This window comes from Tenrec ecaudatus, chromosome 8 (assembly GCF_050624435.1).
Source record: "Tenrec ecaudatus isolate mTenEca1 chromosome 8, mTenEca1.hap1, whole genome shotgun sequence".
In the NCBI taxonomy this organism is placed as follows: Eukaryota; Metazoa; Chordata; class Mammalia; order Afrosoricida; family Tenrecidae; genus Tenrec; species Tenrec ecaudatus.
This window is the reverse complement of record NC_134537.1, coordinates 83,614,560-83,630,394: the sequence shown is the minus strand read 5'-3', so window position 1 is coordinate 83,630,394 and position 15,835 is coordinate 83,614,560. Positions and strand designations below refer to the sequence as shown.

General features: G+C 48.6%; 1 protein-coding gene across 2 annotated transcripts in view; it reads left to right on the top strand.

Annotated features, from left to right (window-relative positions):
- The first annotated feature begins 2,282 nt into the window (after positions 1–2,282).
- SCARA3 (scavenger receptor class A member 3) overlaps positions 2,283–15,835 on the top strand; it is a 45,898-nt gene continuing 32,345 nt past the window's right edge. For both annotated transcript variants that reach the window (XM_075556479.1, XM_075556478.1), the window contains exon 1: positions 2,283–2,914. In XM_075556479.1, coding sequence (XP_075412594.1) covers positions 2,908–2,914 — 7 coding nt within the window. In that variant the 5' untranslated portion in view covers positions 2,283–2,907. The remainder of the gene's footprint in view (positions 2,915–15,835) is intronic.

The window sequence follows — 15,835 nt, the reverse complement described above, 5'->3', positions numbered from 1 at the left end:
GAGAAAATGTCTCTTTACTTTGGGCCTCATTGACTGTGATAGTTTGTGCGTGAAATCAGCTGGCTAATCTATGGTCCCAGGTGTGGGGTCAAGTACTTGACCAGTTCCCATTCCATAGTGTAATGCAATCACACATCATAATATGATCAAATGTAATGTAATCAATAAATCAATTGCCAGGGTAATTTCCTTAGATGCTGTCTGCCTCCAGTTAGAAGTCGATGTTTCGGCAGAACTCCCTAGTTCTCTCTAATCTCTGCTCTTCATGGAGCCTGGCCTATGGATTTGGGGGTGGAAGCCTACAAGAAGTTTCCAGTCTGCCTCCTGCCACCTACTATCTACGGATTTCAGACTTGCCTGGCCTACCTCCCAATTGTGGGAACCAATCTCTTGAAGTAAATCACTATTTATTTAATCAATTGTGTGTGTTTCTGTTGTGTTCCTTGAGGACCTGGACTGAGACATATCTTTAATCAAATGGAGGAAGGGTGGGGATGTGGAGAAGGGGCTGATCGCAGAGATCAATAGAGCCTGGGTTGGACTGCCCTCACTTAATGACTTCTCCCTGCACTTTCCCATATTACTTATCTCACCTCAGTACTGAGGGTCCAAAACCACAAATCATAACCCATGTAACATAGGTCAGCTCTGTTCAGTCTTAACAGATCTGCCAACTTTAGCTAAAGTCAGAGACTTAAAAACAAACCAAAACAACAAACAAACTCACTGCTACCATGTCAGTTCAGAGTTCTAAGGCCCCGGCAGGACACGGTAGGACCGCCCTGTGGGTTTCTGAGACTGTAACTGTGGGAGGAGACAACCTCATCTTTTTCCTGCTGAGTGACTGGGGATTTCAAAAGCGCTGACCTTGCAGTTAGCTGCCCAGTGTGTAACCGCTAAATGGCCAAGCCTGAGACTGGGAACCTGAACTGCTAAGTGGAATTTTCATATACTAATGAACGTCTGCCCCCACTCCCTGCGAGGTGCAAGCAATCGGAGGTAAGCTTCGGTGTGTAGAAAGGAGCCAGGGAAACCTGAGAGGAATATACAGCTCCCTGCTGCTGTGCCTTCCGTCTATGTGACTTCCCACTTGTATGTCCACATGTGTAAGAGAACATCCAAGTATTAAAACGCCGTCGTTCTTGCAACAAGGAAGCATTCAGATGCAGTCCTGGTTACGGTGAGTATTTATCGGGGATCGAACGCCTAATAAGTTCAGTTCTCTGTCTTTTTTTCTTTTAACCATTAGGGGCTCATACAACTCTGATCACAATCCATACATCCATCAATTGTGTAAAAGGACATTTGTGCATTCATAGCCCTCATCATTCTCAAAACATTTGCTCTCCACCTAAGCCCCTGGCATCTGCTCCTCATTTTCCCCCTCCCTCCCCGCTCCCAGCTCCCTCATGAACCCCTGATAATTTATAAATTGTTATTTTGTCATATCTTGCCCTGTCCGACTTCTCCCTTCACCCCCTTTCCTGTTGTCCGTCCCCCAGGGAGGAGGTCACCTGTAGATCCTTGTAATCTCTGTCTTTCCTGGCCACTTGGAGTGGTGGTTGATTGGGCCCCATCCGTTCCAGGAGAGCATTCCACGTCTGGAGGAAGCAGGTACCATTTCTTGTTTAATTGTTAGCGTTCCTCACCAGACAGAAGTCCCACGGGGAGACAGAGACCATGTCTGACTAGTTCTTCACACTCCCGGAGCGTAGGGCACAGTCTGGCACATGGGAGATGTTCATGGCATGTTTGTTCCATCAGTGAAGAACGACCTCGTGGGGGTCCTTGAGGGGCGCATGGCTTACAAAGCATTCAAAGCTCCTCCCAGGCGGCCAGTTTCTCTCAAAAGTATGTCTCCAGAGAGCGGCGCCTTGTTTGTTTGTTTGTTTTTGTTTTTAGACCAAAGGCCCCTCCATGAACGGAATCATAGAATTGGGCAGTGCTTCCTGCCTCATTCTCTCGGGTGGAAAATTGAGATGTGGGATAGGAAGCGCTGGCCAACCAAGCCCTTGCAGCCACCGAGTGACCGAGCAGAGTGACCGAGCCGAGTGACCGAGCCTGCCCGTTTGCTCCGGACTAGAGGACCTTTTCTGTGCTAAAACCTGGACAAGCTCTCGGGGAGACCAACATGCAGGGGTAAAATCGAGGTTCCACCATGAAAACCATTGCTCTAGGAAGACCCTTCTTGGCCAGTCCCCAAGGCAGGCAGCCAGCGCCGCCCTGGCACACTGGCTGCCTGGGGTCCAGTGTCCGGCGCCGGCAGGAGGCGGCGCGTGGCAGCAGGACAGGGGAGCCAGCGCTCGGAGCCCAAGTCCGGGCGTCTGCAGGGAAGAGCGCGCCGCGACCCGCGTGACTCGGGTTCGAAGCCCCCCCCACCCTGATCCGGGGGCCCCAGGGGCGGCGCTCGGAGCCGGCGGGGCTGGGCTGGGCGGGCCCTGGCGGGCCGCAGGGACCCTCGGCGGCACAAAGAGGCCTGGCCGCGGCAGTTTTGAAAATACCAAGGAAGTGGATCTGGGCCTGGACCCAAGAAGTGACGAGGGAGGCGAGGCGAGGCGAGGGGGCCGGGATCAGTCCGGGGATCGCGGGCAGCTAGCGGGAGGCGAGCGCCTGCGCTGGGGCTGGGGCGGCGGGATGCGCGCCCAGGACGGTGGCACCCCGCGCTAGGGGCCCGGCGGAGGCGCCCCCAGGAGGCCACGCCCACGGGACCCCGGCTTCAGCCCGCCGCCGCCTCCGGACCCGGGGATGACCCCAGCGTCGCGCCCCACCCCCGCCGGCCACGCTTAAGGGGCAGCGATCGGTTGCCCGGAGAGGACCCTCCAGCTTCACTCTGGGTCCCAGCTTCCAGAGAGCCGCAGCCCAAGCCGCCCTCCGCGGGTCCCTCCCAAGGCCCTGGCAGGAGCGACCATGAAAGGTAAGCCCCAGGCTGGCCGCAGTGGGAGTTGGGAGGGTGAGACCCTGGGGACTGCCCCCCAGCCGCTGCCCAGGACTTAAGGGCACCTTACCCTGCAGGCAAAGCTAAGAGGAGGGGAGATTTCAGAGAAGGAATTCAGGAGTCATTGCCTGCCAACCTTGTAGATCATTCTGAGAGAGTTTTGGGGAAAAGAGGGCCCAAGAATTAAGAGCAACGGGGCAAGAGAAGGGAGGATGGAACAAGCTGACAACGTCCTGTTTTCGCTGCTCATTCCCCTATCCCTCAAAAACCAATTTAAATCCCACAGAGGTTTCTGATGCTTTTAACCTCTAAGCACATAAAGAGGTCACCAGCCCCACCTGTGAGCCCTGTGACTCCCCACTCACAGGACTAATCTCCGAATCGCCTGCAGCCCAGCCTCACCTTCTCCTGGATTCTCAGCAAGGAACTTCAACCCCTCCTTCCTGGAGAGAATACTCATGCGCCTTGCCTTCCTTCCTCCCCTCCCCCCCCCACGGTTCCTCAACCCCCTCAGGACAACATGGCTAGAAAACCTGGGCCAAGACCTGAGGTCTCCCTAGTGTCCCCGGCTCATCGCCAAAGTGAACCTTCAGTCAGTTCCTGGATGGAAGCAAGAACCAAACTTGGTTGCATGTGGCATTCCTGGGCTTGCTTTGCTTGGGGCCCAGGAAAGCCTGCTTGGTCTTCAGACTCATTCTGAGTCCCGGAGAGAGGCTTTAGATCATACATGGGGGGGGGTGGAGGGGAAGATTTGAGGTTTTGGAATGCTTTCCCATAACTTTTAAGAGACCTTCCATAGCATCCCTAGCAATGGGAAAGTGACCACCTCATTAACTTACTGAAAGGGACTTTTGAGCAAACCTCTCTCACATACTCACAGGTGTTGTTGACCAAGGTGTGACGGGCAGAAGAGGTGGAATTGAGACCCCCCCACCCCTGTCTGAACCAGAGCAGGCACACCACATTTTATTTTGTTTTATGCAAATTTGAAGGCTTGTGGTCACCTTGTGTCAGGCAAGTGTATTGGCATCATTTTAGTAATTTTCACAGTATTTCAAATGTTTTTATAATGCCATTGAATGTACTAACCTCCCCTTCCCCAACACTCACCCCTCAAATAAAGGCCAAAATGGAGCAGAAAACCACATCTTTTTCCAGACGAGGGTCTGTGGTTTGAACCACTAACCTCGCAGTTAGCAGTGCAATGTTTAACTTGAAAACACCACTAGGACTTCCCTTAATAGACTGTCTAAATAAATAAGTAAATAAAACACACTGCCAACAAGTCATTTCTGAATCATAGCGACTGTTTTCAAGACTAGAAAGTCTCATCTTTTCCTCCATGGAATGGTTGGTTTGGAACTTCTAACCTTGTAGTCAGTAAGCCCAATGTGTAGCCAACCCACTATACCACCAGGGCTTCTTAATAGAATATAGTGTAAACATAGCAACTTGCCCGAGATTCACAACTGATCAGAGGGACTAGAGCCCAGGGCTGGCTTCCCAATACACTGCTGTCTCACTGCAGCTTCTTCCTTCCTCTGTGACCTCGAGCACCTCTGTTTGTGCTTTCTGATGGCCTCCCCATCTCTTGCACTCCCTGGGATGAGGCAAACCCATTATCATCAGCCCTAGGGAGTTCCCGTGGCAGACAGAGAGGAGCCTCACCCACCAAACTCCTGATCTTAGCTACCACATCTATGAAGCTGGACACTCCCCAGTCAGCTGGCCCCAGGCTGAGGGTTTCCAGAAGCTCCAGGAGAGGTCTGAGGCTGTGGGTGTCAGGATGCTCCAGACATGAATGGTGAAAGGATGATGCTAAGATGCTATACACTTTTTGATAACTATAGTGAGCAATGGACAGGCAGGGCTGAAAAGAGGACCTCGGAGGAGGGTATAAGTGCTATAGAGTCCTATCTCTCTGGAGCACTGTGAAGCAAGCCTAGCCTTCTACATGTGGGGGAAGGAACCCTGGCGATGCATTGGTTAAGTACTCAGCTGCTGGCCAGGAGGTAAGTAGTTCAAACCCACCAGTAGATCCACAGGAGACAAGTCCTGTAAATCTGCTCCTATAACGATTCAACTCTCAAACCCACGTCCACTGAAGCCACATCTAAAACTCAAACCAAATTCACTGCCACCAAGCCGATTCTGACTCACAGTGACTGTGGTGGCTGGGTTGACTAGAGAAACAAAGTCAGTGATGCTCCTGTCTCTGTTAAAAAGTACTTTATATCAAGAAGTATTTATATAGCAAGAAAGCAGCCCCATCCATTGCAAGTCCTTAAGTCCATTACAAGTCCATAAGTCCCTCTTCAGACTCACGCAATGACACAGACTGCAGGAAGATCACAAGCCAGTGGGTGCAGTCTTGTGGAGCCAAGGTCAGCGGAAAGATGGTAGGGCTACAGCAGTTTCAGGGTCAGTGGCAGTGAGTAAAAGAGGACCCTTCTCTCTCCCAGGGCCCTGTTCTAAGAACGCCACACCCCAAGGGGACAATATCAGACTGTGACCTGATTGGCAGGTTGGATTCCACCCCTAGCCAGGAGTGTCTAGTTGACATAAAATCATTAAGCTAGCACATTGGCCCTACAGTGTTTCCAAGACTAAATCTTTATGGGAGATGGCAGCTTCATCCCTCTCCTATTGAACCACTGGTGGGTTTGAACCGCCAACCTAACAACGCCTGAGCCACAGCATCACTGAGTTTCCTTCCCATAAAGGTTACAGCCTAGAAAACTTTGTGGGGCAATTCTACTCTGTTATGTGTGGTCCCTAAGACGCAGAATGAACTCAGGAGCACATACAATGTATGATGGAGTCCCGGAGTCTTGCTGGACTACTAGTTGGTGTTTCAAATTCACCCAGTCACAGCTCAGAAATAAGGCCTGGGGATCTGCTTCCAAGAATTGAAAGAGAGAGAGAGAGAGAGACACTTGCCGTTAAGTCAATTCTGACTCATAGCAACCCTATAGGGCAGAGTAGAATTACTCCTGTGCGTTCTGAGGCCCTAAATCTTTATAGGAGCAGAAAGCTTCACCTTTCTCCCAAGAAGCTGCTGGTGGGTTCGAACTGCAGACTTTATAACCCACTGCATCACCAGGGCCCCTTTAGAGAACCCCATGGCATGGGTCTACTCTGCCCACGGGAGGAGGCTGTTATTGGGACGGACGCCATGGCAACTAGCAACAACAGCATGTAGGAGAAAGAGCTGGTGGCGATGAGTAGGGGAAGGTGCCCTTGAAGCATTTTGTCTGGTTCCTGAATCTTCCGTGTCTGCTGCCTGGGAGGCTTGTGGGCTTCTCGAAGGAAGCCCCCATTTGGCCCTTTCTCACCCCCTCTCCCTGCTCTAAACGCAAAGCCTCCCATTCTGAGAGACGGGATATGGGGAGCTCTGAAGCGGTGTGTGGCGGCTACATGTTGGGATTGTGATCTCCAAGGTCGGCAGTTTGGATCCACCAGTCACTCCCGTAACCACAGGGAGGTCACTGTGAGTTGGCATTGACCTGATAGCAGTGAGGTTTTAAGAAGCTTTTGGGACGCTTTCCTTCATTTTTCTCCCCTAGTCCCTAGGTGACCCTCCGTGATCTCCCAACACATCCTTGGGGTGGAGGCTGCAGGGCTGCCTGGGCGAAGGCACGGGTTGACTCCCAGGGTGACACCCCACCCCCCCTTAGAGAGCTTTCTCTCAGGCCCACCTATCAGCCAGAACTCTGCCACCCCTGCCTGAGATGGAAAGAGCAGGGCAGCCAGCAAATATTTGGCATTTGGGATCTGTGGCGTGTGAAGAATCAAGATTTTTTTTTTGCCCCCATGGAAAAAGTCAAGTACCCGGCAGAGCTGGGCAGCCTCTCGCCCAGCAGCCTTGCTCCGCTGAGAGGAAGCTGCCTGGCACGCTCCGGGAAAGGCCCCACCAAGCTGCCGATTGCGTCTGTTGGCCAGGAGTTACGGTTCCCCTCTCAAAGCAAACACTGCGATGTTGTGTTTCGTGGGGGCAGGGGCGCTGGTGGAGATGGTATTTTAAACAAAAAAGCACACTTGGTGAGGAGCACTGCCCACCCGTGGCCCAGTGCCTGGGGACCACTCTGCCAACCAAGCTTGTTTCTAGCCCAAAGCCCCTCCTGCTGCCAGCGGGCCTCCCAGGCAGCCATCTCTTCTGAAGCAAACCTGCACCTGGCTGCAGCTGCTAACCCTCCCCCGACACACACACACACACACTCTCTCTCTCTCTCGGATACCCCCCAACATCCACCCACCCCCCACCCCTGCACACACTGCTGTGACCAGCACTTAGTGAAGGGCCCACCTCAGAGTCTCCTGCTGGCCTGTCACCCATGGAATTGTTTCCCTACTGCCCTGGGAGGGGCTTGAATCGGAAGTCTCCCAGCTCATGTGAGGCCGCTGGCCCCTTAAGAAGCAGCCTGGTCCTCTGAAGGTCAAGGGCTTGAGCGATGAAGACCTTAACGCTCTTATCCTTATCCTAGACCTGCGAGAGGCTCAGTTTTCACCTCTTCTGGGCTCATCCTACTTCTGGGTGGTCCCTGGAGCCCCATTCCTGCGCTGACACACTGTGATCCACTCAGGAGCTCTGGGCCTGAGTGCCTCTTGGAGACAGGAAGTGATTTGGAGATGGTTGGAAGCAGTTCTCCTACCCGGGCCACTCCTTTGCCCCAGAGAGATTTGTCCTCAGCTGCCATGGGCAGGGCAGGGCAGGGCGACACCCTGCTGTTTTCCAGAACCCGCCTTCCCACATCAGAGTGTGATGCCCACATCATGTGAGCAGGGGCAGGTGGTTGGGGAGGGGGCTGCCAAACAAACAAGGCAATGTGATCGCTGGAAAAGTCACCTCCCACGGCTTGGCTGGGAGCAGATGACATCCTCTCCTGAGTGGGCCCCATGATCAACCTTGGCAGCCTGGGCCTCTTAAAAACCTGACGTCCACACCCAGACCTCGGGGCGCTGGAAGAAGCCTGGGACCAGGAAGTGGAGGGAGGGGGGCGGGAGGCCAGGTGGGGAAGAGTTGAAGTGGCAGAGGTGTTCACGAGCCACCAAACAGTCCGACTCGGGGGAGATCCCCGGGATCCCAGGAGCTGCTGATGTGTGAGATGAGATCTGAAGCCTCACACCCAGCAAACCCTGCCATGCAGCAGTGCGCTTTGAACAAGAGGAGCCCTATTGGCCAGTGGAAAGCTTTCGGTTTCTCTGTAACGAAGTGCTGACTTCTTGCTGGGTGCTAGTGGCTGTCTCGGCAGTTTTCATGAAGGACTAGGCAGCTGCTCTGAGTGTTAGAATTGGCACAAGGGTGGTATGACCAACTGTGTCACTCATGTATGTTCCACCCATGTTTGCCTATGTTTAATTTAGCAATTGTGTGTGTGCGCGTGGGGGTGGGTGGGTGCTGGGGGTATACTCTAGTCTGAATTCAAGCCTAAACCTATTGCAGACCAGCTTTATAATCTTGATGAATTGACCTTACTCACTCAGTCTTTGAATCTGGAAGTGGACTGGGTGATCTTTGAGGTTCTTTCCAGTTCCAATATCCACTTCTATTTGTTTTTCCTTTGATGAAGGCATGAAGTGGTGTGTGTGTGTGTGTGTGTGTGTGTGTATGTGGTGAGTACGGTACGTGAGACGAGAGGCAAGCTGTTTTTTTGCCAAAAACTGGCACACTGAGATGGCTGCATGAACAGGTGTATTGTCATGGTGGCAAAACCAGTCCCTTGTCTGACACAAATCAGGCCTTTTTTATTGGATACTGTTATGCAATCTTTTCAGAACTTCTAAATAGAAAGCTTGATTAACAGTCTGACCTGGTGGAAAGAACTCTACAAGTTGACATTTTCATCCATTCAGGAAGTTGATAGCCATCCAGAATGAGGTTTGTCATCAATGAACATTTCAGCTTTTTTGAAATGAGAAAACCACTCATTCACTTGAGTTTCTCCCAGAGCGCTGTCCTTGTAAGCTGTGTTCAACATCACAGCAGTTTCTCTGGCATGTTTTTCCTGAACAGGAAATAAAATTTCACAGCTGCACACTCTTCTCTTCAATCAGTCCTCACTAAAAATGAGGTTCAAGCAAAACTGCTTTTACCAAAGCAATTCCCTGTGATCAGAGAGAACTTCCCCAGGTGGTGCCACTCGGTGCACTAACCGGGAGCAAGTTGCCCAGTTGCTCGATGCTGGCCTAGCAGGGAAAATTGCATACTATGAAAGCTCCGCCCAGATGAGCTTTTTTCTGTTGGGGTGGGGGACATATATATATGTTTCCCACAAATAAGACTGTACAGCCCATAGTGTTGTGTAGGAATATGTGTTTCATAAGAATGGGAACCTGCTTTGTGTGTTCATTGCTTCATGCCTGGCCCAGTGTTTGGCATTTAAGAGGCTATTTACTAAATTTGTTCTGTAAGTGAGAGTACTACTGAGTCCCCAACTAGGCTGAAATCTGTAGAGGCAAGAATCATACTTTTGTGTCACCACAGCCTAAACCTGTTGGTCTGACTCATAGCACCCTCATGAACAGCAGAGCGAGACACTATCCCACCTTGCATCATTCTCACAATTTTATTATTTAAGTTTATTGTAGTCAGCTGTGTTAATTCATCTTGTATAAGCTATTTCTCTCTTTTGCTAACCCTCTACTTTACCAAGCATGATACCCTTTTCCAGGGACTGGTACCATCTAATAATATGTCCAAAGCGTGAGAGACAAGGAATACGTCAAGGAAGCATGCTGGCTGTACTTTCTCAAGACTTCCTAGTTGCTTTTGTGCTTAGGTTGAGTCGATTCCAAATCATAGTGACCCCTGCACAACAGAATGAAACACTGCCCAGCCCTGCACCATTCTAGCAAGTATGCTTATGTTTGCGCCCATTGTTGTAGCCACTGTGTCAGTCCATCTTGTCGCGGGCCTTCCTCGTGTTTGTTGCCCCTCTACTTTACCACGCATGATGTCCTCTCCAGAGATTGGTCTTTCTTGACAACATGTCCAAAGTACCTGAGATGAGGTCTCGCCATCCTTGCCTCTAAGAACCATTCTGGCTGCACCTCTTCCAAGACAGATCTGTTTTTCTCTTTTTGCAGTCCATGGCACTCTCAGTCCACGGTACTGTCAGTATTCTTTGCGCACCACAATTCAAATGCATCAATTCTTCTTTGGTCTTCCTTATTCAATGTCCAACTTTCACATGCATATGTGTGCCTTAGTCCTCAAAATAACCTCCTTACTTTTCAGTACTTTAAAGAGGTCTTGTGCAGATTTACCCAATGGAATCCATTGCTTCTCTTGAATGCTGCTGCCAGAGTGTTGACTGTGGATCCTAGCAAGAGGAAATCCTTGCTATCTTTGATCCTCACTCCATTTATCATGATGTTACCTACTGGCCCATTGGTGAGGATTTCATTTCCTTTACAGTGAGTTGTAATCCATACTGAAGGCTGCAATTTTAATTTTTTTATCTAAATAAATCATTTTATTGAGGACTCTTCAGGCTGCAATCCGTGATCCTAACATGTTGTTGTTATGTGTTGTTGAGGCAGTTCTGACCTGAGGGGTTCCTCTCTTGGCATTATCTCTAGCAGAGCTCTTTTTGTTCACTAGGTTTTCAGTAACTGACCGGGTTTCAACACTAACCATTGGTTTTTCAGTGGACGGTTCCTCTTAATTGGACAGCCTCTTTCTTCTTCGTAGTCTGTTCTTAGTCTGGAGGCTCTGCTGAAACCTGTTCCCTTTGGGTGACCCTGCTGGTGTTTGAATACCAGTAGCTTTCAGCATCACAGCAACAACAAGCCACCACAGTGTGACAGACTGACACACAAGTGGTGGTGATCCTAACATAGGTGCTCAATAAAGGTTCAGGCTTCTATCTAACAAACATTCATTGAGCAACTGTCAAGTGACGAGCCTTGTACTAATTGCTGCAAAAGATTCTAATACTGTGAAAGAAAAGCTCAGACACAGCCTCTCTGTTCAGGTGTGTATTCTTTATTAAGGTACTGTGCTAGACAGGGCTCTCTAGGGAAACAAAACCAGGACACTTATGACTTTAGATAGATAGATAGATACAACATAAGAAATAAACAGCTAATTAGTCCACAAAGCAGTACAAATGGCACAGTTCACCTCACTTCCATGAGATAGTCAATACACTGGAAGTCCTTCAACTCACAAGAGCTGCTGGGTGCAAGGCAAGGAAGCAGTCAGCTGAGTCTTCTGCAAAGCAATACTGGCAGTCTGGCCACAGGCAGTAAACAGCAGGGCAGGTCACCAACAGTCAGCCAGATGACAGGGTCCAACAGTCCCCAGCTCAAGTGATGTATACACCAGCAGTGTGGTGAAGCAGGTCTTGAAGGAACCTCAAACTATAGTGACACAGTCGACAGGTTGGATGTCCCACAGGTAGTGTAGCTGGCAAGCTAAGGCAAAGAACTAGCTAAAGTAGCCTCATACTGATCCGATCATCAGAGAGCAAGAGACAGAAAGGCAAGGCTCGCTAAGCCACTTACCTCTTTGCCCTTCAATTAAACTACAACCTTATTAACCCCACATGTGTTTATTGGCCAGGTTGACACAATAATCCTACCTATCACAGGTACTTAAAATAAATGCAAGATGTGGGGAGGAAGGGAGAACCGATTGCAATGATTAATGCCTACACACGTGCACACACACACACACACACACACACACACCTGGGGATGAACAATAGAAACATGAGTGAAGGGAGACAGTGGTTGGTGTAAGATATGAGAACAATAATAATTTATAATTTAGCAAGGATTCAAGAAGGTAGGAGAGTGGGGGAGGAAGGCCAAAAAGAGGAGCTGATGTCAAGGGCTCAAACAGAAAGTAAATGCTTAGAAAATGATGATGGCAACATATGTAAAATATTCTTGATACAATTGATGTATAGAATGTTATAAGAGCTGTAAGAGCCCCCAATACAATGATCTGGAGGGGGAGGGGAAAATGTACAGATGATTGAATGAAGAGTGAAATAATGCATAAGAGAGGTCCCAAGGAGAAAACTTGTATGTAATATTAGTTCCTTCCCCTCGCCCTTTTGCTGGCTCTTCTGGGTTTATAAGTTGCAGCCACAGCCTTCTGATCTATTGGTCATTCGTTCCCTGAATAGTCTCCTTTGGTCTGGTAGTTTTGACAAGGCTGAATAAGCTGTTAGGCCTAGATTTTTTTTTTTCTGAGCCCCCGATCTGTGTTTTCAAAGGTTCTCTGAACATCTCTAGTTTGGGGCCTACAGACAGACACCTACCTCTCTCTGATCCCAAGCTAAAACATTGGGCATTGTTTACAGGTGGTAAACATGTATTGTGCACCTGCTTTTTGAGAGGAGGAATGCTAGTTCCAAAATAAACAAAGATGATTCCTGGTCTCCAGGCAGAAACAAGCAGATACACCCGAGAAGAGAATTAAATAATGAAGACAGTTAATGCAAGGATTTTGTGTAGTGTATGCAACAGATTCGATAGGAATTCAAGGACGAGAGAGAGAGCGCGCGTGCAAGAATGAGAGGGAAGGAACATTTCAAGTTGGAACAATTCAGAGAAGCTTAAGGAAGATGCTGATATGGAGTGGTGGAGCGAGGAGATGGGGCTTGAGTCGTTGATGGGATAGTCAGGAGAGGCAGGACACAGTGTGAGTGCAACCTGGACATGAGGACATCGTGCAGCGTGTCGGGAGTGGTGGATAGAGAAGTTTGCCTGAAATACAAGGAGAGGATTTGCCTAGAAATTCAAGGGAGAGCTTGAATACCAGGCTAAGAGGTCCTAACTATGTCCTTTTGAGAGTGGAGAGCTTTCAGCAGGATTTCTGCAGAAGACCTGCTTCTCCTTTCTCCCTTGAGACTTTCTTTAATGATATTAGTCCACACTGGGAAATCTCTACTTTTAAGGAGTGGGAGGAAGAAAATGAGCCCATGAAGGCTCCCGAAGGATTGGTCAGAGCCACAGGCAGATAATTATGATGGAAATGTCATGGAGTTGGAAAATAAAATGTTTCAAGAAGGAGGAAATGGTCAGCAATATTGAATTCTGCAGAGAGAGAGAGAGAGAGCTCATAGAATTATTTGCTTTTATCCACGCCTCACTTATTCTGTGTAGGTTCTGAAGATCAGGTAATTATGCAAAAATTGACATTATGAAGTAATGGAGGATGATGACCTTGATCACAAAGTAGAAGATGAATGCATCATTACATGCCTATCAATTACATCCTGACATGTGTCAAGCCACTGAGAATCATGGCCCAGCCAAGTAGATATAACAGTCATCCCAATCAGGGTCACCGGCTCCTCAAATGTCTTTAGGTGTTGAAGACCAGGGATGTGGCCTTGAGGACTAAGGCATACCTGACTCACACCATGGTGTTTCAATCACTTCATACGCATGTGGAAGATGAACAATGAATAAAGAAGACCACATAAAAATTGATGCATTAGAATTGTGGCATTAGGGGAAATATTGAAAACAACTGTGTACTCCTAGAAAAACAAACAAATCTGTTTTGGAAGAATTACATCCAGAATACTCCTTAGAAGCGAGTATAATAAGACTCCTTTTCACATGCTTCGGATCCGAGGAGGCTAGTTGCTAGAAAAGACATCAGAGAAGGGCAGAACAAAGGAGGAAGGCCCTTCATGAGATGAATGGACAGTGGCTGCAACAATAGGTTCAAACATAGAAGCGCTTGTGAGATTGACACAGGGCAAGGCAGTCTCTTGTTGTCTTTGCATCTTTGCATGAGGTGGCCATGAGTGAGAGCAGACTTGGTGACACCTAACTGCCACCACCACAACCATCATTGTCAAATCTCTTTTTAAAAAGTCAAGAATCGGGAAGCAAACACATTCGCACTCATAGGCTAAACATTCTTTCAAACATCTTTCTGGATCTGTTTGTATCTATTCTTTTTGCAAATAGGTAATATTAGACGACCCATGTTATTCTGTCCAAGATACTTTACTGTTTCAGCAAGAGAACAATATATCTTTTCCAGGAACTGCATGTAGGGTTCCATGATCATTTTAAGTTTTATGTAACTCTCTATAGTATAGCATTATATGCATTTTAAAAATGATCCCTTATGAATGAGCATTTAATCTTTTTACATTTTCCTTCAGGGTTACATCATGGCATGCAATAATAATAATTATACATTCATCTTTGCCTAATTGTATACTTATCTCCCTAGAACATGAATTTTTAAAATGTTCTCAGGTGTCATCGAGTCAGTTCCAACCCACAGCGACCCTAATGCACAGCAGAAGGAGACTCTGCCTGGCCCTGCGCCATCCTCACGATTGTTCCTGTGCCTGAGCCCATTGTTGCAGCCACTGCGTCCATCTCCTTGAGGGTCTCCGTCTATGTTTCTGGCTTTCTCCAAGGACTGTCTCCCCTGACAGCCTGTCCAAAGCATGGAAGACGAAGGCCGACATCCTTGCCTCTAGGGAACACTCTGGACCTACTTGTTCCCAGACAGATTTCTTTGTCCGCTGGCAGTTCATGGTGCTTTCGGTATTCTTTACCCAGACCACAGTTCAGGCACATCGATTCCTCTTCTGTCTTCCTTATGCCCAATGCTCAACTGTCATTTGCATAGGAGGCCAGTGAAAATACCATGGCTTGGATCAGGTGCACCTTAGTCCTCAAAGTAACATCCTTGCTTTTCATTAGTCTAAAGAGGTCTTGGGCAGCAGATTTTCCCAGTGCATTTTGCCATTTGATCTCTACACTGTTGCGTCCATACGTGCCACAATGCCCTCCTGATTCACGACAGGGAATATTTTTCTGACACCTTGGGTCAGAGGTCAGGTTTCTTGAGGAAATGTCACAGCTGTAAGACTGGATGAGACTATTCAGCATGGGGAAAGGCAAAGAATTTCAAAACTGATGGTTTCAATCCTCTCAAGAAAGTGGGAAGTAAGCTCATCTTTGGAGAATGAGGTGGGCTGAGAGGAAGAGACATTCAGGAATAGCAAATGACGATCCAGCTGGTAGGACTTACTGACATACTTGCAGAGGAAATAGGATGTGAAGATAATGACATACTGGCCAGGGGCGGATGATAAAGGCTTCAGGGAGTTCAAGCTGAGCCTGGAGGCTTAAGCTAGTCTTGAGTTTCAGTTTAGCTGAGAGTCCAAATGACTTTGGGAACATGCCGTTTAATACAGTGGGGATTAAAAGCACAAAGCTGAGGCGATATAAAGAAAGAACCTCGTGTTCTAAGAGGTGTGCACCACGCATGAAGATGGACCAGTGGTAAGCTTTAAACTCCAGAGTGTGGATGGGCCATGCCGTGTCCAACATGGAGACGAGCCCTTTAGATGTGAGGTCAAACAGAGTGCCCTAAAGTGTGGAGGACCAATGAGCTTCAGCATCAGTGTTGTTTTCCTTAGAATTGCGGCAGGAGGCAGGATAAAGAAAGAGTATAACATAGAAGAGGTAAATTACCTGGAACAGTATTCCTAGATGATCTGGAACAGAGAGGAAAGTAGCTGTACTTCTCGATACCCATATCAGAAATTCATTTTTATTTTTATTGTTGTATATAAAGTCGATCCCAACCCATATGACCTATTCCACGGAATTTCTTGGGGCTCAGGGGAATGGAGAAGGTTCTCTCTCCACCAAAGAGGCGTGTGTGTGTGTGTGTGTGTGTGTGTGTGTGTGTGTGATGGAGGTGAGAAGGGGGGTCTGTTGCATTGCATAAATACCCTGATCAGAGAGACCACCCCTTGAAGAGACCTTTAGAAATGGAGAGGGGCGGTGTCCTTGGGGTTGGCCACATGACTGGGGGTTGCCAGTCATGGGGTGTGGAATGCTACAGCTCTGTGCAGTATGAGTAAATCCTGCCTAGTAAAGAATTGTGCCACCCAGCCTGTC